This window comes from Pterocles gutturalis, unplaced genomic scaffold (assembly GCF_000699245.1).
Source record: "Pterocles gutturalis isolate BGI_N339 unplaced genomic scaffold, ASM69924v1 scaffold44123, whole genome shotgun sequence".
NCBI lineage: Eukaryota > Metazoa > Chordata > Aves > Pterocliformes > Pteroclidae > Pterocles > Pterocles gutturalis.
Window position 1 is genome coordinate 4,257 of NW_010122068.1, and position 25,907 is coordinate 30,163.

Genomic DNA, 25,907 nt, shown 5'->3' on the forward strand with positions numbered 1-25,907 from the left:
TTCCTCTCAGACCTCTCCGAGGACGGTGCTGGAGATGCTCCTGTCCTCACCAGTCGTTTCTGTATTGGTGTGGGCAGGAACGCGCTGCGCCAGCCCCTCCATCGCAATAACCGGGGCTCTGGAGCAGGTCGGGGGTTATCTGGCATCAGGGTTTATTCTGGGCATTTCCCAGAGGGGCTCCTGGGGACCATGCAGGAACCATCTCCTGGGAGAGGGAGACAGGGAGAGATTCCCAGGAACAGCACCAGGAGAACCGGACCATCGCTGGTGGCTGCTGGAACCGGACAAAGGAGCAACAGGCGGGAGTGACGCAGGGGCCAGAGCGCTTTCCCCACCGGCTTCCACTGGGATCCGCGATCCCGATACACCAGAGCAGGAGACACTGTGAATATTGAGCTCTGTGAAGTTTCTCGGGCAATTTTTTTTTAAAAAAAGGTGCTCGTGGAGGAGATGCAATTGAAGATGATCTCATTTCAGTGACTAATTAGAAACAGTAAAATGCCATTAGCGCTTTTCTTTTTTACTGTTACCAATGTTCTTTCTGCTAATGCCGACAGGGAGCCATGTATTTTAAACTCACCCAGAATCTCACTACAAGAGACCCGGCACAGTGAACCGGTTGCAGCTCTCAGCTTGTTTCCAGCGTCTGTTGAAATACAGCCGCTGGAGCTCCAGCCGTGGGATCGATCGATAGCGACGCAGTTGAGGCGTCGTGCTGCCCAAGGTCTGCTCAGCGCCTGCACCCTCAGAAAACGCCGGTGTTTGTGCTCCACACGCCTTGACCAGCTCAAGTGTACGACACATACTAAGCTATTAACTCCACGTGTTGAAGAATGCAAGATCCACACACAGTGAATAACCAAGCAGGGATAAACGGGCAGACAAAGACATCGCTTTCCCCTCTGCATTTTGCATTTAATTGAACACGAGTTACGGCGAGCTCCTGTTTGCCAGCAGTTCTGCTATGCTTACAACTGCCCTTTAGACCTTCCCCTTCCCTCCTGTTCAGCATTTACGTTAAAGATAACGTTATTTTTCTTGGAGGCAATGTAGTGTGAAAGCAATTTTTGCAAATTTTACAATAAAGCTCCTGGCCAGCATCCCACAGTTCCCTGTCCCTCCCCTTCGGTAGGAATTGCATTCTAAGGCTCCAGGTTTTCCCGGAGAACCTTCCAAGAACGAAAAGCGATCTGCTCCTTGAATCTAAAGCACTAACATTCGGGGTAGGGGTTTTTGGGTGGTGAAAAATTCAGCAGATTGCTGCAGAGACCCATGGGGGAAGAGGTTGGTGTGGCACAAAGTCCCCAAATCACGTTAGCAGCAGCCATCAAGCTCCAGCCAAGGGTGTCACCATCTTTTAAGACCAAAAGAAGCTGACCGCAGGACATCATCCCAGGCACTTCAACGAGTGACGCAGCGCCCGGCATGACCCCACGGGCTGGCCGCCGTGGGTGTCAGTAAGCAGAGCTCAGCGAGACCTCCCGGTGCCAGGACACCCACATGGCCATTTCCATCGAGAACCCCCCCGCCTGGGACATTCACCCCACTTCCAGCAATGGCTGCAGACCAAACCCTGGACCAAAGGCAAGCCAGCACACGGAGCCCGGGCAGCAGCCGCAGCATGGTCACCAGCCCGTGCTGCAGTTACAGGACTGGAAAAACACCCAAACCAGGTCAAATCCTCAAGTAACTCCCAGGGTTAGATCCTCATTTTTCCTTCCTGGGCTGCCAGGAGATGGAAGTTGCAGCCTTATTCCGTGAAGACGCTCCGATACCTTGAAATGGGTGGGAAGCAGCCCCCGTGCAGGGCAGGGGAACCGATGGCACGCACCCGCGGGGCTCTCTGCCTCCTCCTCTCCTAACCTGCTGCCTCGCCGCAGCCCAGCAGAGCAGACTGTGCCGGCTCCTTCTATGTGCTGGGAAAGCCACCAAAAAAAGAATAAATTCAGCTTTCCAGGATGCCTACAGGAAGAAGAAAAATATAGGTGTTGAAGCTGAACACAGCATCAGCTCTTCGTTCTTCCAAAGGAACAGACTTCAGCACAGCAACACACGGAGCGCCTAACACCGCTGCCAGTCTCTGAACGCCTGCTGATTTTGGGAGCTCCGGGCTCTGCGACAGTGAAACCCCCCGTCAGGCACTGGAAAAGGTGGTCAGCCTTTTGCTGGGGACTGCAGCTGGAGAGACACATTGGTAGTTACTGATGACAGGTCACTTTAAAAATCCACCTCGCATCATCTGCAAATCAGTCCCGCGGGTCACAAAGACCAAAGACCGGCACAGAGCTGTGGTGGAGAAGCAGCAGAGAGATTTCTGAGATCTGTGAGTGCAGAGCCCCGGGGAGCTGCAGGACGCCTGCACCCGCCCTCGTGCTGCTCCGCCAGCGCTGCACCGCAGGCTCAGACACAGCAGCTACGGGGCTGGAAAGGAAAACACACATTTAATAAAAAACAAACAACAAAAGCCAAACCAGCAGCGAAGTCCCCAAGCCTGAGAGCTGGCAGGCACTTTGGTGCAGGGTGTCACAGGCCACCGTCCCCAGGAGGACCGTGTTCCTGGCCTCTGGCAGCCTGGCTGGCACAGAACAGCCTGATCCAGCGAGCAGACGTCCCCCGGAAGATCCCTTCTGCAGGCTTCCCGCGGCTCTGCACCACCCGAGATCCGGAGGCAGCGAGCACCCGAGGTCCCTCTCGCAGCCTCTCCTCCACCGCGCCGGGCCGAGACGGACGTACACCGCGCACGGCTGCGCTCTGCTGCTCCTCGCACACCTTGGCATGTCTTGGCACGGTTTCCTGGTTCCGGCACTAGAAGCACGGCGAGATTTCTCCTTCCAACTGGGGATGAAGCCAATGTGCTGTTCCCAGGTGAGAACATCTGTCACAGCATATCGTTAACTCCACAGCTGATAAAACCCCCACTTTTCACCCACAAATCTCAGCTTTAAAATGTAGAAGTGTATTCTGTGCTTGAGAAAGGTTTACATCCTCTCTGTTTAAATGGAACGGCACCCGCAATGTCTTTGTTTCCCTTCTCCAGTGCCAACCACTATGCCACGGATGATCTTTCTGCACAGCCCATGCTTTCCCCTGCAAGGAAGAGAATCCCTCCTTGTGCCTCCCTATCAAACAGTTTAATCCAGGTAAATAAAAACATCCTGCAAGGCTTGAGATGGATTTGCCATAGAAAATCCCAGCAGAGAAGCCCCCAGGGCAGTCAGGGACAAGCAGGAGGAAGCTCCAGTGACTCCACCACAGCGACACTCACACGAGCCGCCGGCCACGGGCTGTCCCTAGGACACTGGTCAAAATGCACCATACTGCTAACCCCCATCTGCACATGGAAAAGAGCAGCAGGCTCCCCATCCAGCCCTAGCCCAGCAGAGGGTTCTCCCAGCCTTCCTCCTGGAAGGGGCGGGCGGTCGCACCCCGCAGCAGAGAGCTGTGCTGCACAGACAGCACCTCTCCCGCGCCGAGGCAGCGTTTTGTTTCTTTTGTACACGCTGGCCTCCGCTTGCTCGGGCTCTGCCACACGGCCAGGCGCTGCTCGAACACCCCAGATCCATGCTGTACGCCATGCAAATCCACCAGATGCCTGAATAATTCAGCTGGGAACTGCTTGTGCCATCTCCATAGCAATAAATGCAGTGATGCCCTTAGTGCAGCAGATTATATATATAAGCATTCCAAATCTCTTTAGAAGATTAGATTTTATAGGGGTACTGGAGCAGCATCAATTAATAAACATGCTGGAAACACAGCGTGGGAGGTGGGGGTGTTCCCCCTTGGGAACTCTCCCCCGCTGCCCAGCCTTGGCACCGTGAGGGGAAGAGCAGCAACAACTTTTCTCCTGTGACTGTCCAGACACTTGAGAGTGAGGGTACGGAACACAGACCACTGACGATCCTTCGCTGGCCATCACAAAGGTCTTCCTTCTCTGCTCCCACGTGCGCCACTCTCTAGTTCCCACGGGGAGCGCTCCGGACACGGCTGGTTCTGCTGCCTTCCAAAAGCATGGACCCGACCATCCTCAGCAGCAACGATACCTTCGACAAGCACAGCGCTGAGCGACTTCTCCCTAAGTCAAGCGTAAGAAGTTGCTAAGAAATTACTACTTTGCACCCAATTTTCTTGATTCAAGTTTGCCAAATAGGCACTTAATGAAAAAAAAATCAGTTAACATTCCAAATAGTTCAGTCAAAGCCTGGACCAGAAATACTTCATTAGCAGAGCACAAGCATGAATTTTGTTTAAAATAATCCCTGGATGTCCTGATATGCAAAAAGAAAGCTACCAGCAGCAATGACCTTGTCTAGCACATCGATGAGTGCGCAGGAGCCCCAGCACTGGACAGAATTTTTTACCCTGCCAGCAGCCTGCTTGGACCATCTTCTCTACCTAACCTGGGATAAATGGGATATTACTGGGGCGGTTTTATGGTTTGTGTTTTTTCCTCTAGTTGGTCATCCCTGCTTTATAGAGAGAGCCAATACTCCAGTTTTAATTCATGCTAAAGTTCCTTAGTCAAGCCCAAACTCGGAGGAGGCCAGTGGTTCCCAGAGCCCAGCCTGGGACGAGCCCCCGGAGATCTGTGCGCTACCCTGGGGCAGGATCCCAGCCAGCCCCAGCACAGCCCCCAGACTGGTACCCAGCGCTGCGGATCTTCAGCGACAGCAGAGTGAACCACCACGGAGCTGTTCCCGACCTGCAGGCACGTCGCTCTCCAGAGTACACAGCACTTTTCAGAAGATGCCACAGCGCAGAGAAGAGATGGATCAAGTCTTTAGCACGACCATCTTCCCCAAACACCTGGTGAGATGCCATGAGCGGGTTTGGCAGCGTTTGGGAAAGGCACTGCGGACTCAGCCAGCACGGCTGGAACTCCTACTAGCCATCAGCAGGACAGGCTGCCTCTCCTCCACCACCTGTACTGGAAAACACTGGAGATGTGAAAACTCCGGGTAAAAAACCTGACCAGCCGCTTTCACCCTGCACACTGAAATGTCACCTCCAGCGCTGTCCCCGTCTGCCTGCAGAGCTGCCTCGCCTCTCACCCTCCGCTCGCACCGTTGCTGCGACCCTGTGCCTGCCGGGCTGCAGGGGTTGGTCAGCCCAGCGTGCATCACACAGACACCAGCTTAACTCAAACCGGAATGCACTGGGGCAGCCAAGCCTTTGACTTCCTTCTAAAGACATCAATAAAGGCTAACCTCATCCTGCTTCTCCTATGCTTTCTGCAGCTCTGGAGCTGCTCGGATTCTCATCAAGTATAATTAAGAAACCTAGCAACTGCTATCAACTCAGCCTGCTCTGCCGAGCTGCTGCACCGAGCAGTCCCTCGGCCCCACAAACTTGGCTGCTATTTCTGCGCTAGAAATGGAGAAAAAGGCAGGCGTGCCACTTGGCCAGAGCAGGACAAGGAAGACTGGTCTCAGAAGGAAAAATGACAGAGAATCCGGAGAGCAGAATCGGGTGGACTTAAAGCACAGAAGGGAACCTCAGAGAAATTTTTTAACCCAGAGGGAAAACACGTCCAAATAGCTAATAACAACCCAGGTCCTCAGATCACCTGGGGGATTTCAAGACTCCATTCTTTCCCGAGGACGAAAGGGCACTGCCACTTCTGTGTTACTCTTCCACTTGGCGTAAGAAAGAAGATGAGAGTATCAAGAGGTGCAGGCAGAGAAAACAGCTCTCGGGGCTTTACAAAGCTGAATCCTTCCCCTAAGGCTGGGGGATAACACCTCCTCCTGCCGGGCAGGCTCTAGGGGGTTTGCACGGACACGCTTGACGTCACACCCAAAGAGAGCTCACCAGCTCCTGCTGCGCTGTTCTGGGATCCAGCTCAGTACGGGAAAAACACCCGGACAAACAGCTGCGAGCAGCCCCCACGCTGTGGTTCCACCCCGGATCGATGGGGACCAGCTCTGCTCACCTGCGAGCACACGACCGGCGACAGCATGGCTCCGTTAGCACTCCTGCGGTACTGACCGGCAGTAAGAGAACTCAAACACTCTGCTGTTTGACTTGAAAACATTCTATTTAATTTATACAAATAACTACTAAATAGAAAAAGTAGATTAAAACAAAATAGTTATTTTTCTGGCAGAATTTAAATGCATATTATATAGCTTAGAAGAAATAAAATGCATTTTCCCCACAGCATTCATGACCTAAAATTCTAGTTAATTCCTCCGTTGCTTTCCTCTTATAGATCAGTAAGATACTAGACACAACGTCATGTGGGTAATGGCTATATATATGTTCCGTATTTGAACTGAAAAATATGTTACAGACCACACACCTACAAATGTGAAGCACTTAAAATGTGACTATTGAGTTGTAATATGGTAATACAGAAAACAATTTATGTTTCAGGTTATATTGTGTTACAAAAACATCTGTGTAAGAAATCATGAAAGAGGCGACATAAAAATAAGCTTTAACTTTATGCACTTATTTTGCAGTTTAAAAAACTGGCAAGTGCACTAGTAATAAATAATTTGCAAGTTTTGTATAAACGAGAAATTCCTAATGTTCAGCATTATTGTAAACATCAGTACACATGTAAAATGCAGCTAAAATCTGACAGTTACATTTTTCAGTTTACCAAATTGATTTCCTATTGTTCAGGCATAGACCAATGTAGTACACAGCCAATCATATTTTCGGCAAGTCATGTCATTAAAATTAACAGTGACAGTGCAAGTAAGGAATGCAAAGAATTCCTAGTGCAATAAAGAAGAGAAGCACAGGCAATATTGCTGATTAAAATTTACCACTTCCATGTGTTCACCCTGGAGTGATTAGGAGAATTAAAAAAAAAAAAAGAAAAGAAAAAAAGCTGTTCAAAGCCATTATTTAATGCCCTGATCTTGTCTTAGGATTTCTCTGTCTTCCTTCAGGCCACTACCTTTGCAACAGTACATCCAGCGTGAGTCCTTACAGCTTGACCATTTGGGAAATGCCCACTGCAGTCTCTGAGCAAAGTCTGCACGGTTGGGATGGCTCCCGCAGCGACGGCTGGGTCAGAGCTCCTGCCTCTCTCAGGAGCCACGGGGGGCCCAGCTGCCTGAACCGTCTGGCCAGGCTGCTTCCCAACCCGCCCAACGCCTTCCTGTCCGGAGAGCACCATGAGAAGGTCAACAGTCAGCTTTCAGTTTATCTAAGGAATTATCAATTTTGGTCAAAGTCTTTTTGATGCGCAGGGCTGTTAGTCTGGCCGATGGGTTTTGATACCAGCATTCTTTCATCAGCTTGGCGAGAGACGTTAACGTCTGGGAAAAGAACACAAAGAAAGCAGGTAAGTACAGGAGTCATGAGCCAGGAAGCACCAGGCTGGGCGAAGCACTAACACAGACTGTTTTATTGCCTTACTCATACTCCACTTTCGAAGTCTGCAGAGAGCTCACTGCTATCTGTCAAACATACCGCTTTCAAGGGTTGAAAAGAACCCAAAGTTTGATAAATTGGTTAAACCAAGAGAATAACGAGATAATGGGCTGACTGACAAGCTAGTGACAATGGAGTTTTGGTTTTTTCCAATTAAGAAAACACTCCACAGAATCTCTTTCAATTAAATGACCTCTCACAAGATCCGTGGAGGAAGGTCTGGGTTTTCTGTCTGATTTCACCATGTCCAGCGCAGCTGCCAGTGGCTGGGACGCACAGCTGGTGGGTGCAGCAGCACAGGTCATGGCTCTGCGACCAGAACCTCACAGCTGGGACCTCTCGTCCTTGCTGGCCCCAGCCAGTCCAGCGGATGCCAACCGGCCTCCACAGCGTCAGTGATAAGGAACAAAACCACCTGGAAAGTGCAGGCTGATTCTGATAAAGAAAAATAAACTCCAGCTCTCACCTTTCCATAAGGACAACAGTCCCTTATCCTGTAGGCAGGGGAGAGACCAAAATCCTGTTCTGTATCTGCATGCTTGTGAGCCACAGAGAGGCCCACACAGGCTACCTTGCCCTTAGAGAGACTCTCCTTGGGAGAGAGAATGAGCACGTAGGAAGAGCAGTTTCCAAATAGTTATTGCTAAGCCATGCTCCAAACAGGCTGATCTGAGAGAGCTCAGACTCCACAGCCATAACCTTGCTTGCTGTGTTTCCTTCCTTCTGCAAGATAAAGGTCCCACCAGCATCCTTCTGAGCTCTGTCCAGGTGATGCTCCTGACAAGTGGCACCGAGACCATTTCAGTTTCCAGTGAGAACTGAGAATAACTTTCCCGGCTTCATCCGAGAAGCAGAAAGGTCGGCGCGTCCCTTCTGCAGAGCATCCGCAGCACCCCCGCTTACCGGGTCTGAGAACCATCTGTTGGGAATGTTCGGCCTCTGCTGATCGACACACACCACTTTTCTCATGTCTTCAAAGCTGGGATCGTTTGGAACCAAGTCATAGAAGGGCGGTTTATAGTCCTCCACAATCCCTGGGGAGACACAAGCAGCAGAGGCGTTATTTCACAGCTGCGCCAGCCAAACAGCATTGCTGCAGAGGAGAGAACCGGCGACCTCGCCGTCTGCGCAGCACAAAGACCTTTCAAAAGTTAACATCACTGTCAAGCAGGCACTAAACAGAATAGTACTCATAACCGTAGGAACAGCTTTTTTCTAATTAATTAATTGGGTCCTGTTACAATTCCACAAAGTAAGAACCACATCATTTTGCAGACGCCTGAGCTGAAACAATGAGAAATAAAAGTCACTCGCCAAAAGGCCATCTTCCATAACACACGGAGGGCTACTGACAACCACAGCACTGGATTTCTGCTAGCAAATGTAAAAACTTAAGGTCTGCGCTGGGGTTTGTAATAGGCCCACTCCACGCTTCACATGGTTTTACGATTCCCGACAGAGCCCAAGAAGCACGTCGGCTGCTGCAGACCCTCACACTGGTGCTCCAGATAATTTTATTCCTGGTTATTAAAACAGTGAAACACCTGGGGTAACCGGCACCACGTGCCATCGCAAAGCCAGACACCCGAGAGCCCGTGGCACCCTGTGTCCAAACGCATGTTCTAGGATCCTGCATTGGAAAACGGGTTTGTATGTGCCCTCGCCACCCCACTTACACAAGCCCGGCCGGCTGAAGGGCCTCTCGCCCACTCCAAGGCACGCTTGCAGCACCGCTACTGCAGCACCAGATTAAGCTCAGAAATGATCTATGGGGAGCTCAGCTTTCTTAGGAAGCCAATTTAAAAACTGGTGTTCAAAGGCAGGCATGTGGGTCAGCAGCTTGGAGGAACACAGAGTGAGTGAAGCCCTCGATGTTCAGGAGAAAACGGGCAGAACCGCCTCCAAACTGCCTTTGAGTGGACTGGCAGCTGTCCCTCCGTCAGCCATACGTGAAATCCAGGAGAATTTCTGTTGCTTTGGATATACTGAAGCTGAAAAGAGGTTCTCAAACTTTGCTATACAGTGGTTGAGATTTAGATTTCTTGTTCTATGGCTTGATGGCGACCAAAATTCCATAGATCTCCAATGAAAAACTGTAAATCTCTCTCTGGGATGACTAGCTGAAAAGGGAAATGGTTTTTGGGAAATTACAACTCCATCAGAAAACAGGAGGACAGCTCAAAGCTTTGACTATCCAGGCATGTTACCACTACAAACCACCCAGCAGACTGCAGGCTTTGCCCGGAGGTATTCTGACGTGGGTGCAGAAGACACGACTCATCTGACACACTGTGTAAAGAAGCGTCACCCACCTCCTCCTTCGAGCAATCCATAATTGGGCTGAACTCTTGTTTTTACACTCCTGCTTCCTCCCAGAACGTAACTTTATTGTGAGAACTCAGGAGTACCAAGACCCACTTGTGCATCCACACCGTCTGTACTTCTGTCTCAGACAGAGCACTGGTTTTGTACCAGTTACACACAGAGCTCCAGAGCTGGGTTGTAGGGCTCTGAAAACTGTTCCAGGGTCATCAGGATATTACAGATGAACTTTATCACTCCAAGAGAGCGTCTGGCTCCAATTTACTATTTTCATGCAGTCCTTCCAAGGAACAGGGTGCACAGCTGGCTATTTCGGAAAAGACACACAGCTATAGCCACAAAACTAAGGGGGTCTAGCCTGTGCTCCAAAGGGGCGACTCCAGAGTGCTCCGGTCCACTGCAGCCACTGTCACAGCCCCCTGGGACTGCCGGGCAGCGGGGCCAGCAAGCCGCTGCAACCTCTAGCCCACACTGCTCCGCGGGCAAAGCTGTCCCCAAACTGTGACACACTGCCCTCGACAAGAGCCAGGCAGCCGCTCGCTGCCCGGAGACCCCAGGGTCCCCCAGCATGACCTACAGCTCGCCGCTTTCTGGGCAGTTTAAGAGTCACTGCTGTCATTTACAATATATTGCTGTTTTTCCCCTGGGGTTGCTGGCTTTTTGCTGCTCAAATCAGCTGGAACTCACACACACAGCAGCGTTTCCTTCCCCTTTATCCCTCGTTACGTCAACGTCAGCTTGTCCCATGCACGCGCAAATGCGGGTGCTGGAGCACAGCGAGGTCTGCGCAGCCCCCCGAGCAGCAGCGCAGCCTCGCAGGGACAGCGAGGACCACGCTCCGGGGTGGCTCGGAGCAGCAGCTAGCCTTCAGCTGCTGGTGTTACTGGTGACATTGAACCCGATCGCGATACCGGGGACAACAGCGACGACTCCTGCGGAGCAGAGCTGTGGGTACCAGGTAAGGGAAGATGCGAGGCACCGCACGCTGGGCAGGGAGCGCGTTCACAGCGCGGTGAACCACCATGCTGCAAGGAACAAGCACAGGTCTGTTTAAAGAGTGTAAAATACCGATTTGGGGGCTTAAATCCCATTTTCAAGTACAGAGATGCTGAGTGGCTCCTGCTACAGCACAAAGACGATGCACAAGTACTCTTAGTTTTGGCAAAGGAGTTTCCCATCACAACTTCCTTGTTACACTAAACCACAACAGGGAAGTACTGAGAATCACTGTGTCCCCTTGGGGACCATTAGACAAGCTTAAAAAAATGTTAAAAATTAAAAAAAGTAAAAACAAACATTTTTAAAAAATACCAATAAAAAAATTAAAAATATCAGACTTATTAGTCAGATGAACTGAAGCACTAAACCAGGCTGACTCACTGGAACACACTCTGCATTTACACCCTGTAAATGAGATGACAAGCATCCACCAGCATGGGACAGCGGCAAAAACCCTGAGCATCCATCACTGCCAGGTGCCTCTAGCCCACCAACGACACACCATCACCCAGCTCACACGAGCGTGCTGCCTTGACCTCAGCACGCCCACTCCCAGGGCCAAAGTCTTATTCCACATCAAACAGGGTTATCTGAGTGACCACCTGCTGAAGGAATGATTTCCACACAGCTAAACACTTGGCTTTGAGAGAAAACATGTTTACTCCATTTCAAACAGTGCAAGTAAGAGTAACTGCTTGTGGCACCAGCCAGAAACACAGAGCAACTGGAAATAAGTACTGTGGAATTAGTATCACCATTGTCCGAAATGCAACACTTTCCTGAGATGGCCAATGTCATGACATATCGGTATTATTGTGACAAGTGCTTCCACGGTGGCACCGAGCTCAGCCCGAACCAAATTACTGTTGCATTTACCCCTCATCACTGTCAGGTCTGCAGTCAGCCCGCGCTAAGCTTCACGTCATCGTGGCAGAGCTGCCAGTGCAAGCCAGGCAAACTGGTTAACAAGGCAGCTGCGGGTCCTGCAGCAGCGCCCAGCCCCAAACACTTACCGTTGCTAACCATGCGCCTGGCCACTTCCCAAAGGACCAGCCCAAAAGCCCAGATATCCACCCTTTTGTAGGAGTCAAAGCAGTCTGCCTGGATCGTTTCGTCCAAGACTTCTGGAGCCATGTAGCGCTTGGTACCTACGCGGGGATTGTTCCCCACATCCAGCTGGTTTGTGCTTTGGGAGTGCATTACTGCAAGGCCTGAGGGACAAAAAAAAAAAAACACCACCTGTTAAGTCTCCTTTAAAACTACAGCAGCACAGGCTTAAAAATCAGAGGGGAGCAGTGACACCCAGCAGACAGCTTCTTAAGAAGAAGGAACTGCGAGTCCACCTGTCCAAAGACCGACTGGGTCAGTGCCACACGAGCTATCCAACCCAGCCACCGTGTCCGGAGGCTGAGCCCCATTATCTCCCCCGGGATCACCATTAAGCATGTTATTGCACTGTTGCAAAATGTCGTCATTAAGTGTTTTGCAGCCACTGGATGTCACCAGCGCTCCAGGCACGTATGCGCAGAAGGGCAGGCATCTGTTACTTAGAAGAAAACAATTTTACACAGCATTCAAATTTATTTATAGAACTTTTGGGTAGGCGGGTATATCCGAACTGTGGGGAAGAGAGAAGAAAAACACTGCATGATGGATAGACACAAGTTAAAAAATAAAGCTGGAAAATAAAAACCACCGTGTTTGCGGTACCTTGAAAAATAAACATCCTCAAGCTGATCTAAAAATGAGTCAGTCAAACCCACTCTACCTAGTTTCTACTAATTACTAAACATTTAAGTGAAGAACATTATGTGAGGGACTAAATTACGGTAAATTTGGAAACACGCAGAGTACTCATTTTGCCATGGTAAACAGCGAGCACTGCAAATTGAGCAGCAACAGGTGCATGACAAAACTAAGCAATGGAAAGGACGGAATAAACTCTCCCTGATTTCCTCAGCGACTCTTAAGAACAGCACACACTATTTACACTTAACATGAGCTTGAGATGAAACTTTAAAAGTTTTTAACTCAGCCTCACAAAAAATTAACCTATCACCAGATCATTGATACTTTTTTTTTTTTTCTCAAAAAACCCCACTCTGTACTTCACAGTAACAAAAATTTGGAAAACACTTTCTGACAATTTAAGTGCACTTCAAGCAGTTTCAAGCTGCTAAGAAAATGCACAGGGCACCTCTAGAGAGATAGCGCCTGCTAACCCTGGGACTGCTGAGGAGGTCATTTGGAAAGTCTGCTCTCCAGATAAAAACATTTTTGTCATCTCTCTATCTATGGTGTATATTTACACACACTCCTATAGATTTGTGTATTTGTTTATACTGGTTTCTATCATACATGGATATACGTATGTATAGGCAGTGGATTATAATATTTAAAAAAAAAACACCTTGTGCACTGGAAACAAAGGTTAGAAAACAAATTTCCTGGCAAACTCTGAAGACGTCAAGACGTTGGAGAACGCTTCGATAAAAGCCATAACGCTCCATCCAAACTGGGCAAAGCGGATTCAACAGCCTGACAGGTCAAAGGCTGCAGGCTGAGGGACGCAAGTCAGCACCCGCACACTACAGCTGGGGACATGTCGCAATAAGGTCAGGGGACAGCAGTGTTGTAACCAGGCTCCCAGGGCAGCTGAGACCAGGAGATCCCAGCGCCCACCTCGCCTGAGGGCGAGAAGTGCTGGTCAGAAAGCTCTTGCTGTGAGATACCAACTCTTGACAGAGAAAAGCCTGACAGGAATACAAACTGATGAAACGTGGATTTTTCAAGGCAACAAAAAATCCTCTTCGGCGTATGCTGGAGTATCTGCTAGAAACAAGACCCGAGCAGCTGCTTTGTTATCTGTATCTGCACCTTCCTCCCTGGATTTGTTTCGAACGCACATTCACTGCTCTACACGGAGGGGCAAGGGGAGGGAGGGAGTACGAAGAGCTTTGGGCTTTTTTCCTCTTTTTGTATAAGCATTATGCTGCTCTCCTATAACGTTGCCCAACTAAGAGCTATGACAATGCACAAGAACAGAACTTTCCGCAGTGCTGACAGAGTGAACCGAGACCGATGTCCATCCTGGGACTTTATCAAGCAGTTTCTGCTTAGCTAGAACACATGCGAAACACTCGGTTTTGTAACTGCAGCTCTGGACCCTCGGGCTGCTGTTGGAGATGCTGGTTCCCCGCACGATGAGCGGCCAGCTCACCCAGCTCCTGTGGTCGCTGCCCGCTGGGACAGGGGCTGCACGGCAAAGACCCCACGACACAGCACCCAGGCATGCTGCACCCGGGCTGCCAGCAACAGGCGTGCTCCACCAACTGCAAGAGATGCATCACAGCAACTTTACTTCGTTCCCAGAGCTGACACCGGTTCCTGGTGGGAACGCTGCAAGCCCAGAACCTGGTGTGACCGACAGAACCCGCACCCAGCTTAGCTCTGGGCAGCTCCAAGGAACCCTTCATCTGCTCCCACCTACCAGCCTCCACGTGACATTTTTCTTGTATGGTGCATGTGCTGAAACAGATGAGGAGGAAACAGAGGAGGAAAAAAAAGCTATACAGAAAGAAAGGGCACGAATATACCCCAGAAGCAACAAATCCTTTGTTAACTCTCCTTTACATTCTTCCTTCGTTCCTAATCTGTATCAGATGCACACCTGAGGTTTTCATGTTTAAACAAATAGCTATTTTACCCTCAAAAAAAATTAAGTGGGAAATGTTTCTTGCTGTACTCTCAGAAAAAAAAATATTTCTCAAATATCTGAGGCCTCTGGATAAATGATGTAGCAGATTTCATGTTATGTGATGTCAATCAATGCCAGTATGTGCTGCGCCCTCCTCAATGGGAGCTACTAATTTATTTAAAAGCCAGCCTCTGAAGTTTTGTATTTTCCACTTGCTATCCCCTCTGCAAATTTAGACAGGCCCAGGTGTGTGGCTCTCACTTTTTCCCTGTGCGTATCTCATGGCCTTCAGGCACAAGTGTCAGGAACTATGCAGTGGAATTATTATTGAAAAAAACTCCCACCTCCCAGTACGCTTTTTGTCTCACCGATGACTCCTCAGCACTGTTTTCCTACCATTATGTTCTCCCTTGTCTTTAGAAAAAAAAAAAAAGAAAAACAGTATTGTCAGACAGACCCCCGAGGGGTGAACGAGCCACACTGCTGCAGGTGTTTCCCAGCACCCCACCAGCTTAACGTCCAAAACCAGCCGGTCACAGAGCACCAGCTGTGGGCTCACCGAATTGTCTGGAGCTGCGGAGCTTGGGACAGCGAGCACACCGTTCTTAGACTAAGTGGAAGGACATTTATCAGTTCAGAAGTGAGCTGAAGCCTAGTAACTGCTGCCTTCTGGGATCCAGGAACGGAACTGAACAACAAAAACCCACGAAAAGCCCCAAAGGCGAGCTCTGCTCCAGAAGGCAGCGCTGGGCTGGGTCCCCTGCCGCAGAGGGACATTGCTGAGTTGTAAGTGCCATCTAGTGGCTGCCACAAGCCTTCAGGGGACACCAGACCATGGCAAGCAGATTTTAAGGTTACTTTAAGTCTTCTCCAGTCAGAGTTACCCAATGCATTTGATTTCTGCAGGGACGCACTGAGTGTCTTGGCATCGAAAGGAACTCACCTAAATCCGCTATGCAGCACTGCCCGTTCTTCTTGACGAGGATATTTTTGCTCTTCAAGTCCCGATGAGAAATTGCAGGCTTCCCCTGGGTTCCAAAAATCTCTATGTGCAAATGTGCAAGGCCACTAGCTATGGACAGGACGATGCGCAGGCAGCTGACAGTGTCCAGGGTGGTGAGCTGGAGATAGTCGTACAGAGACCCCATTTCGTGGTAGTGGGTAATTAACCACAGCTGCGTGCTAGAGTTTCTGGAAGTCATGTCAGATGCAATAAAACCTGGAAAGAGGAGAAGAAGAAAAAAGGAAAAACAACAAAAAATTACAGAGCTCCTTCTGAGTCCCCCAGGAAAAGACCCAAGGCCACTAGCCCCCCCTTGCGATGTAAATCTCTGCTGAATCCAAACCTGCCCATGGCTGCACTGCACTGAGACCAGACTGCAGATACTATTGCCAGGATGAAACTTGTTTCCAGAACTGGAACTCTGTATCAAGTCTGTTCACAAGAATGTGTTTATGTATTCGGTCAGTCACACCAGACAACTACTTGTAAGAACCACCTACTTTAAAAAAAATTAAAAATAAACATAATTTTTCCCCCCTTCTTTTTGAAGGCCTTGGGGATGGGGAAGTTTCCAGTTGAACGGGATGACCACCAGGCTGCAGCCCATCTGCTGCTGTCCACTCCGCAGGATCACACCAGAGACAAGCAACACCTCTGACAGACAAGTCATAACTAATTTCCACTTTTAAGGACATGAAGCAGCCAGGGCCGGCTGCTGAGAAAAGGGTTAAAGACCTTGACAAGCGGACACTATACGTTTTGCCAGCTTCACAGTGACATCCCAGGTAGGTCTCTTTGGAGCACTTCAGCAACCAGCCTCCACACATCACAAGCTTGCTGTCCCCGCACGGACCATCACACCCTGTGATCAGACTGAAAAAAGCACATCTCGCCGCAGCTCCAACCTGCTCTCCAGTGATCTCCAATTGCTTGGAAGGCTACAGAGGGACTGCTGCAACCTGATCTATCACCAGACCCACGCGACTGCTCTCAACTGCTGTAGGCTCCATTGATCTTGGCTGTGCACCAGCTCGCCACCGAGCCATGGGACAAAGAGTGGCAGATGGCTATGGAGAGTGTGGCAGGACCAGGAGACACGCACACCAAAAAACAACTAATAGTAATTATTCTACTTCAAATATTAGACAGTTCAACTGCTGTGCAACTTACTTCAATGGTCAAGTAAGGCAGAGCACCTTTATGCATCATAGCTGCATCTCACAATGATTTGCCACAAAGAAACAGAGAAAAATTTCTCTTCGAAACTCATGAACCTCAAGAACTGCTTCAAAAATGCAGTGTCTTAAAACTGAACCCAAAATTCAGGAGGAGCTCCCTTCCTGTTACCTCTGAATTGATTGTGTGTCAGCACACTGTTGACCTCAACAGCTTGAGCTGGGAAGGAACAAAAGCTTCATCCCCAAGTCAGAAAAACAAATCATGTTTATTAAAAGCCCACAGACGACATTAGTCAGAAAGAACACCCGCTACTTTCTCTCCCTGAAGTCAGATTTCTGCACAATATGTGACACTTTTGTAATCTGGGATACTGTTTAATATCGCATCTAAAAAAATTCTATAAAATAGCCAACAAATCTGACAGTTATCAAGAAAGACTAAACAGACAGAGGAACATGGGAAACGTGTAATGTAATTTCAGCCAAGTTACTCGCTCTCTCGGGAAGGAAAGTTCAATAACCCACATTTCAGGAGGCCACCAAATTATTTTTGCAGTAACAAAGGAACAGCTTCAGGAAACATTAGACAAACGTCTATCAGGGTGAGCTATAGAGCCAAGGGATATTCTCCAACAGGAAACAAGAACAAGGAGCCCCAGTAAAACTGACTGGAGAGAGACAGATTGCAGGCAAGGTAATGTCAGCACACAGAAAACACGTTGATGCTTTTATGCGTAAAGGTGGCACACCAGTGAGAGGAGGTCATGTCTACCAGGGATGAACAGGGCCGCTTAAACCTCTGCCATGGCTCACACACAAACAGAGCCACAGGAATGAGTGCACAAGGTACAAGGGATGCACAAGATTCAAAATCATCATCCTTCCATACTTACAGGGAAATGAGGTACACCACAAAGAGGCAACTATAGTTGAAGTTTAAACACCAAAAGGAGCTTAGTTTGACCCCGAGCAGAACAGTTAAACAGAAAAAAAATAATGGATTCATACTGCAGTTTATTCAGGCAGAAGGAAAAGCATTCAGATATTTAGATCTCCTTATAAACTCCTCCCCTCTTTATCTCCCTTCATTTCCTCCAGATAAACTGAAGTTACAAAACCCCAGATGCACTAGAACTTCTCCTCACTGCACAATGCTCTCGCCATTGGGCTGCCCGGCAGTGAGAGCTGCAAGGCTGAATTCTTAGCACAGGGGTCTGTGCACCTCCCTTCTCCTCTACACCCTGTGCTACCCACAACTGATTCATCTGGTTGACTGCTTCTTCCCAGAACACTGCAGGAGGACAAGGATTCACGGTTGCTCTGACACTTCATCCACATGAGACTCGGACTTCAGCACCCTCCTTCCAGTATCCCCCTTGAAATTTCCCTTCAACTGTTTATCACAAACACAAGAGCCTGATCCCTGCAAGATACCTGGCCATTCTGCAGTGCTCTGCAGGGGACCCGTTCAGTTCACTCACCTTTACGCCAGCTGCACTAGGAAACACGAACACGGTGGCTCTACTTACCTAAAATATTTTCATGCCGCAGCAATACAGTGTTGTACAATTCAGTTTCCCTGAACCAGGATTTTTCATCCCTAGAAGAGAAGATCTTCACAGCAACATTTTCTCCTTGCCACTGACCCCTCCAAACTTCTCCATATCGGCCCTTTCCTGGGGGGGAAGAAACACCATAAAGCTGTCACCTAACAGTCCTCACAGGGCAGAAGGGCAGGGTTAGCTAACAGGATGGAAACCCAACAGTTACAGCCCAAATATCACTCTGGTGTGGTTTGCTCACCCCTGCATTTGCTTCTTACCACTGTTACAGTCACACTGTGCTCCACTAGCCCTTAAATATTCCTGTTTGTTCCAAGTGCAAGCTCCGAGAGTATGGAGATCTCCTCCGCGCATGCTGGCACAGCACAGAGGGTTTGCACGGGGCAGGTGTAATTATTCAACTACCAGCAACAGAAGCACTGCTGCAGCTTAAGCAGCTTGGGCAGCACACTGCAAGCCCAGTGTACGCAACACGAACAGATGAATTCTGAAGTTAGGAGGACAGGCAGGATACATCATGCTGAGGATACAGCCCTTACATTTCTATTATGTTATCAGCCCTTGCAAAAAAAAAAAATCTGCACAGACACACACAAAACACAGAATGACAGTTTAAAAGAAACAAACACACACACAGAAAAAACCCCCACCCACCTACAAACAAAAAAATGACAAAGAAAAACCCACAAAGAAAGCAAAAGCCCAAACCCCCACCCCTGTCCTGGGGAGATCAGGACACACTGTCTGCATACCAAGCCTTTGACCCCAGGAGCTTATGAAGCTGGACAAGGCACATCAGCAAAGTTCTGGGCATTGCCATCTTCATGGCAGCCCGAAAACAGCAGCAGCAGGGTCTGTGCAATGAACTGTGCTAGACCCAACAACTACAAATACCCAAGTTCTGCCCTTTGCTGCTCCCAGTGTTCTTGAGAAGCACGCCCGAATCAGCAGGTACAACCAAGTGACGGGAGATACCCCACACTGATGCCCCAGCGCTGTCCCCCCGAAGAGCCCTCCCGCACAAGCACCGTCACCCGGTTCTGCCGCACGGGCGGAACCACGCCATCTCTGGAAGCGGCGCCAGCCCGAGCTAACGTGGGAACAGGCGTGCTTCCAGGGAGACACGTGTACTCATCCGTACATACATGCACAGCAAGGGGTCTCTATCACAGGCTACATCATGCATGTCACACGCTACCACTTCCGACACTGCAGAGCAGACTATGCACCATGACCTGACCGCAGGTGTGAACACTGTGCCTGCTCAAGAGACACCACAAGCCAAAAGCGAGGAAATGCTGGTGACATGTGGGCCTGGTTCTTATAAATTCAGATTCTTCTGGTTTAGTCTGGGGCTTGATTTAACACCCTGATGAGTTACAACTTCTAGTGACTTACAGGAAGGTGTTAACTCATTCCGAGTTCAAATTGCTGAAGCAGCAGCAGAAAACATATTCAGAACAGGCTTTTTTTTTTCTCCTAATAGCTAGTACAGCATCTTGGCTCAGTGTCTGTCTCAGGATATCTCTGACCCAAATGCTTCCCAATATTACTAAATTCAAATGTAACACTACTCAATTAATGTATATATGCTGAAGAAACATCTAACAGCTTCTTAAAATTAACACTAAAGTCCTGAAAAAAACCTAAAAACCCAGAAGAGTTTTAGGGAAGAATTACTAGAGAGATTCTCTCTTTCAGGGGGGAAAGAGCAGCAACAGCACATCATTGCCTGCACGTCCCAAAGCAACAGTGCAGAGCAAGTAAGCTGCAAAAAACATTCATATTCCCATTCTAACGGCCCAGGATCACACTTTTTTTTTTTAATATGCCACTTTAATCACTTTGCTTGATGCTTCAACTCCGGATCTCAAATCTAGAATCTCTCTCTAATTCTAAAGCTTTCTAACTGAACACTTTAATGAACAAATGTCTGTTTCACAGTTTGATACTTTCAAACTTCAAATTGAGCTTGCTTTTCTAAACACATAGTCTGTTTTGCTTACAAAGTACCCAAACAAGCCTAGTTTCTATTTTCCAACATCACCTTACCGAACAAAGGTTAATTTTTTCAATTACAAAGCACAGATATTTGCCCCTCTCTTCTGCACACATCTGAAAGGAACTTTTTCTCTTCACTTTCCAAAACCAAGTATGTTCTGTAAGCTGAAACCTGAAGAGTTCCATATATGGTATAAGCAACTAAGGAAAACCAGTTGATGAGGATAGGAAATAAAGCCTTCTCTCTGCATGTGCTACCGAGACTTGGCACTAGATGTGAACAAGAATTACACTCACCTACACACTCGACAAGGGTGATCTGGCGAGCCACCGTTCTTTGCACCAAGAAAGGAAGTCCAGAACCACTTCCAGATGTGCAGGAATGGTCCAATAAATCCTGTTCAAAAGGAAAAGCAGAGCTGTACAACCAACGAGAAACGAGGTTCTTCTCCATTTACACACACAAAGGCACAGCGCTTGGCAGGGAAGGTGAAGTCACAGCTCACTGGTACCTCCAAGGCTCTGGTCATGCAGGATCAGGACATACCATTGCCACCACAGATGGACAGAGAACGTTCTCTGCAAGATTCACCACTTCAAAGGCCATCCCGTGCACAGCGCAGGCTGGCCAGGGAGCCACCCCTTACGCACGATCACTTGGTCTGAAATGCCACACACAGCACAGCAACCAAATCGAGCACTGCTGCATTCTCAGAGCTCTTATTCTGACTCTTATTTGGCACTTTGTTTAATAAACAAATCATTTTAGTCCCCAGATGACAATGAATTTACTGCCAGAGAACCTGGAAGCTTGCTCGTAGCCCCTGAGCTCTGCCCTGCAGCGAATCCCACCCTCCTCCAGCCCTTCGCTCTTCTCTTACTTAGCTTACCCTCTCTCAATTCTGCATCCGTACCAGCTTCTTTTCCCCACAAAATCTTCTGTATCTTGCAATAATTTGAGCCACCTCACTAAGAAATAAACTTTCTCTGATGTCTCCTATACCCAAGACCTTCATCCCTATACAGTCAGCAAAAAGAAAACCAGCACTGACTTTTAACCATTCCTGCACTTTTCCCATTCTTCCAGCGGTTTCTCCCTAGCAGTGACTAGGAGGGCACAGCAGCACAAATGTGTCTGCACTCATCAGATCCCAGCCCCACCGACCTGTGGTATCAGATAACCTCAGAATCTGTTTTATGAATCTCTATGAATAAACGCGCATTAGAAAGAGACATTTACCATTTTTGAATTTTTTTTCCACTGGTATAACATACTCTAGAAACAGCCACAGCTGCAAGTTTCTAACTGAAATGGTAAGACAGATGAAACCAACACATTCCAGTGATAGAACTTGTTTTTTCTGAACTTTAACCCATGGCCTGCACACTGACCACTTTGTTTGAAATAATGTGGGGAGGGGTGTCAGTTTTGCAGAAAAAACCCCGCAGATGGTGTCTTTCAGGTCCGTGTGAGCCGAGTGGAGAGGTGACAGCGCACAGCTCGCGTCCTGGGTGTCCCAGCCAGGGGCGACTCCAGGACACAGGGACTGGAGAGGTGCCTGCCCGTGGGGACGAGCCAGCTGCTGCCACCAGCACAAGTGCCCATCCCCGCACAGCCCATCGGCACGGCCGGGGGGCACCCGCACCACCCCGTCCCAGCAGGTTGTGCCATTCGGAGCCACAGAAGGGATGGGATCTGCCAGGAGGTGAAAAGCATCGCCTGCCTGTCAAATGTCCTCCTTGCGTTCCTAATCACACACTCCAGGCTGCTGGCTTCCCCAGAGCTGGAGCCTTGCTTCGCTGCCCCACTCTCCCGCCGTGCCCCCCACCCCCAGCAGCACCCGAACCCGAGCCCCTCTGGAGGTGCTGAACCAGGTGCTGGGCTTGCGCAGTAGCCCGGGCCCCCCATCGCCCACGCACCATGCTCCCCACTTTGGAGAGCCCGAGCAGGGACCCGCACGCCCCTGCAGACCAGAGCTTTGGCGCGCCGGAGCAGGCGGCAGGCTGCTGCAGCAATCCTCACTGCTGCTCCTCGGACCTTCAGATCCTATCAGCCTTTTCAAATCCTATACCCAGCTACTGCTATGGCTCAGACTTCCATACTAGTTCAAAGCATTAACAACTATACTACTGGACTTTTTTTTTTTCCTTTACAAAGGCAAACAGGATAAAAGCATAAGCATAATTACCTGATATTTCCAGCAAACTGCACTACTGGGCTTTAACCAGATCTGATGAAATCCCATTTCTCCTAACATTTTTTAATGAGTGCTCAAGAAAAAGATAATTTAAGAATGACAGGAGACTGCTATTTTGCTTTTCAGTATAGAGAGCTCATTTTCCATCCTGCTTGCACCAGAAAGAGGCAAAAACTTATCTGCAGTGACTGTAAAAACAAGATTTGAAGAGGTCAGAGCTCTTTCCATTCCCCACTAGGAAGCTCAGGGCTTCAAGTATTTGCTACACTATGGAGACTAATCCTAAACGTAAACTAATCTAATATGTTACAAAACCAGCAATTTAACACACACAATGGACAAGAAAAATCTGGAATTTAAAAACAACTTACTGTTTGGATGAACATTTAGTAACAAGGACCTACCAATTTTTTTTTTTCTTTCACATCACCAGCACAGCAGAGGCACTGCAGTTACAAAGCTGTGCACAAAACTGCTCCATTAGACCAAACCTTTACAGTTAGCAACTTCTCCAATGTCATCTAAAAAGGATATTGATTCATTCTTCTCAGGTTTTATCACTGTTTCCAAGTAACATTAAATGATTTGAAGTGCAAAAGGTTTGCAAATGGAATGGAAATGGTCTTGCACTGATAAGAGATAAGAGCTGGTAAAAGCTTCAAGCCAGTGCTTCAAGACAGATAACCAGCTGCACACATGCCTAGCTCATGGTGACAGTCTCAAAGCTGGCTGCTTTAAAGCAGTGACATAGAATCAAACCTTGTGGGCTAATTAAAGAGTCAAATAAATTACCAAGTATAGCTTACATAGGGCCAAGCTGCAGCAGAACAGCAGGGCAGTCACAGAAAGCTGCTGCAGTTTGCACCACAGTTAAAAGCCAAAACGCTGTCACCAGTGGCCACCCTAAGGTCCCACTGGAGCAGTATCCTGTCTCTGACCGTACCCAAAAGCAATGCCCTTTATTAGAATATTACAAGTGGAGGGAACTGGGGTAACATTTTAAAAACTGATTTTTGAGTAAGCGGCTCTCATTTCTTGAAATTCCCACCGCTTAATTTCCTAGTCATCCAAGAGCCCTTCTACTAAGATCACAGAAGTCAGGTGAAGTTTTTAAACTTAAAAGTACTTCTCTTTTCTTCTTCCTCTCGCATCTTTTCCAACCTTTCAGGCTGTCTTTCATCTATCAAAGGTGCAGTACACTTTTACACCTTTCCTATCCCTTCAGGCTGGGCAACAAATCAGGCATGCTCTGTTTTGCTGTTTAGACATTGCTTCTAGGAACATGAGCAGTTTGGCTACAAGCTCATAGCAATTCTCCAGGTCAAAGGAACTATACTTGCAAAAGCTATCCTTTGGTCAAATTTCATCTAAACCACGGCTTTGTGAGCACAGGAGTGCCACCACAGAAGTGCTAACTGTCATCCCCCGGCAGCAAAAGGTCCTGTTACTGATGTGGCCATGTCTGGAGGTGGGACAGGAGAGTCTGGACGTGAAGAAAGTTCACACAAAGTTTTACCCAGCACACACAGGTCACTTACTGCCAACGTGCTGTCCCCAACATTTGACGCGATGAGTCCCTCAATTGTGCCGTATTCGGCATCCCTAGAGTTGAGCCTCTCCATATGGTTTTTCTGTATTCTCCGGATGATCAGCACAGCTACTGCAGAAAAAACTATCAACACTACCACAGGCGCCAGTATAACAATGATTAGTGTTTCCATGCTGTAACCCGCAGCTTCTCCTTGAAAAGTTTGCCCTTGGAAAGGAGAGGGGAAGGAAAAAAAAAAAAGGTGGGGGGAGAGAAAGAGAAAAAAATAAATTTGCAAATCCCCAGAGAAAGTCTTTTTAAACCCAACATGTAACTCTGCAGCCCCCCAGTCTGAGCGCGAGGCCGTGACGCAGCCAGAGCCACGCAGTGTGAGCCTACACCAGGGCTGCGACCGCGGGGGCTCCTGCAGAGCTGTCACAACACCGTCCCCAGAGCAAACCCCAGCGGGACTGTGCCAGGCACTCCCAGGCAGGACCTCAGCCCTGGCCCTGTCTGTGTGCTTTAACCCCATCCTTCATCCAGCAACACACATCGTTCCGTGGGCACGTGTCCCCAGGGCAGGGAATGAAGCAGAAAGGGCTTCGCTGCGCTGACGGACCCTCACACCCACCAGCACAGAGGGCATCCCGCTCCCATCACACCAGAGCAGAGCCGAGTTCTGTCTGGCCACTCCCTGCCGGTTCCCGACCCTCTCACCTTTCGAGGAAGGCAGCTGCGCGGTGATGTTCATGTTGCACAGGTACCCTTGGCAGCACTCCACAGCCTGGTCAGGAGATGGAGGCGTTTTGCACGTCATTTTCCCTTGTTCGTAGACTTGGAAGCAGCCTTTCTGGTAAACCTTAGCACCGTCGTTAATGCTCAGGGAAGCAAAACACTGCTGGCCTTGACAACGATCTCCGTTCCCGCAGGACATGCCTTCACACACACATTCGTAGGGGACCATGTTCAGCTTCAGCTCATCATCTGTGCGGAGAGTGGAGGAAAAACACCATCATATCCTTAATAGCTTCAGTTATACCGAGATAATGAACTCATTAGGCACTAAAACCTTCTGTTTAGGGGAAAAACTACTACTTGCAGCTCCACCAAATAGGAGCTAACAGTATTAATTCAGCCGTTTCAGCAAGACAAAGACACGAGCTAGCACCCAGCCCTATCTGCCCACTCCCAGTCCTCCCATTTCCAAAGCTTGGTGACATTTTACATCCACTGCTGCGGGTGTACAACATGGGAGGGTCACACACACAGGACACTCAGCAGAGGAAAAAAAAAACCCCACTAACAAACAAGGTAAATTTAAAACAGATTTGCCAAACCCCAAGATATTTCTAAATGGAAAGGGCTGTTCCCAAGCATTGCGGAGTTTACTCTCTAGACCCAATCCAGGCCATCTACAGTGGCAGTAGACACAGCTACACAGGACTTAGCGGGCTCAGCTAGCTTGATTTAGCGAGTTTAACTAGTTTGCCTGAAGAGTAAACCAGGATGACTTTCCCAAGAAGACAAGGCTTTGAGGAGCACCCTGTGAGTAAGAAGTGAGATACAGAGCAAAGGCAGGAGCAGCACACGCTGCCAGCAGGTACAACACCTCCCTTCCAGCTCCCACTGCTGCAGCTGAGCAAACAGAAGAACCTCTAGGAAACTAAACTTCTCAGCATCCTCAACGTGTCCCGAGATGCCAGCTGGGAACCCCCCACGCTGGCAGAACACGTCCCGGGGTCACACCAGCCTCTGCCGGAGGGGACACGGGTCCCACCTCGCCAAGGGACAGCACTGGAGGCTCCTCTGTTCCCCTGCAAACACAGGGGTGGGTGGTGGGGAGCAGCCATCCGCGCTCCCGGCTGGCCCAGGGGAGGCACAGCTGTAGGGACAGCACAAGGCACACGTGTTTGTGGCACCTTATGTATTTACATTCTCTTTTTCAGTTCTGACACGCACGAAAGACTTCCAACCACAAATACAGTGGATGCTCCTGAAACAGCAGCTGAGCGTACCGTGTGCTGGACTTT

The 25,907-nt window shown here is 49.0% G+C and overlaps 1 protein-coding gene across 1 annotated transcript; it reads right to left on the bottom strand.

Annotated features, from left to right (window-relative positions):
* Positions 1-6,018: 6,018 nt before the first annotated feature.
* ACVR1 (activin A receptor, type I) lies at positions 6,019-24,856 on the bottom strand. The gene is made up of 8 exons (XM_010077418.1): positions 24,595-24,856; positions 23,888-24,105; positions 20,449-20,548; positions 18,118-18,264; positions 15,351-15,626; positions 11,724-11,921; positions 8,293-8,423; positions 6,019-7,274 (listed from the first exon to the last, which is right to left on the bottom strand). The coding sequence occupies exons 1-8, from the start codon at positions 24,839-24,841 to the stop codon at positions 7,140-7,142; spliced, it is 1,452 nt and encodes a 483-aa protein (XP_010075720.1). The 5' UTR covers positions 24,842-24,856; the 3' UTR covers positions 6,019-7,139.
* Between the last annotated feature and the right edge of the window lie 1,051 nt (positions 24,857-25,907).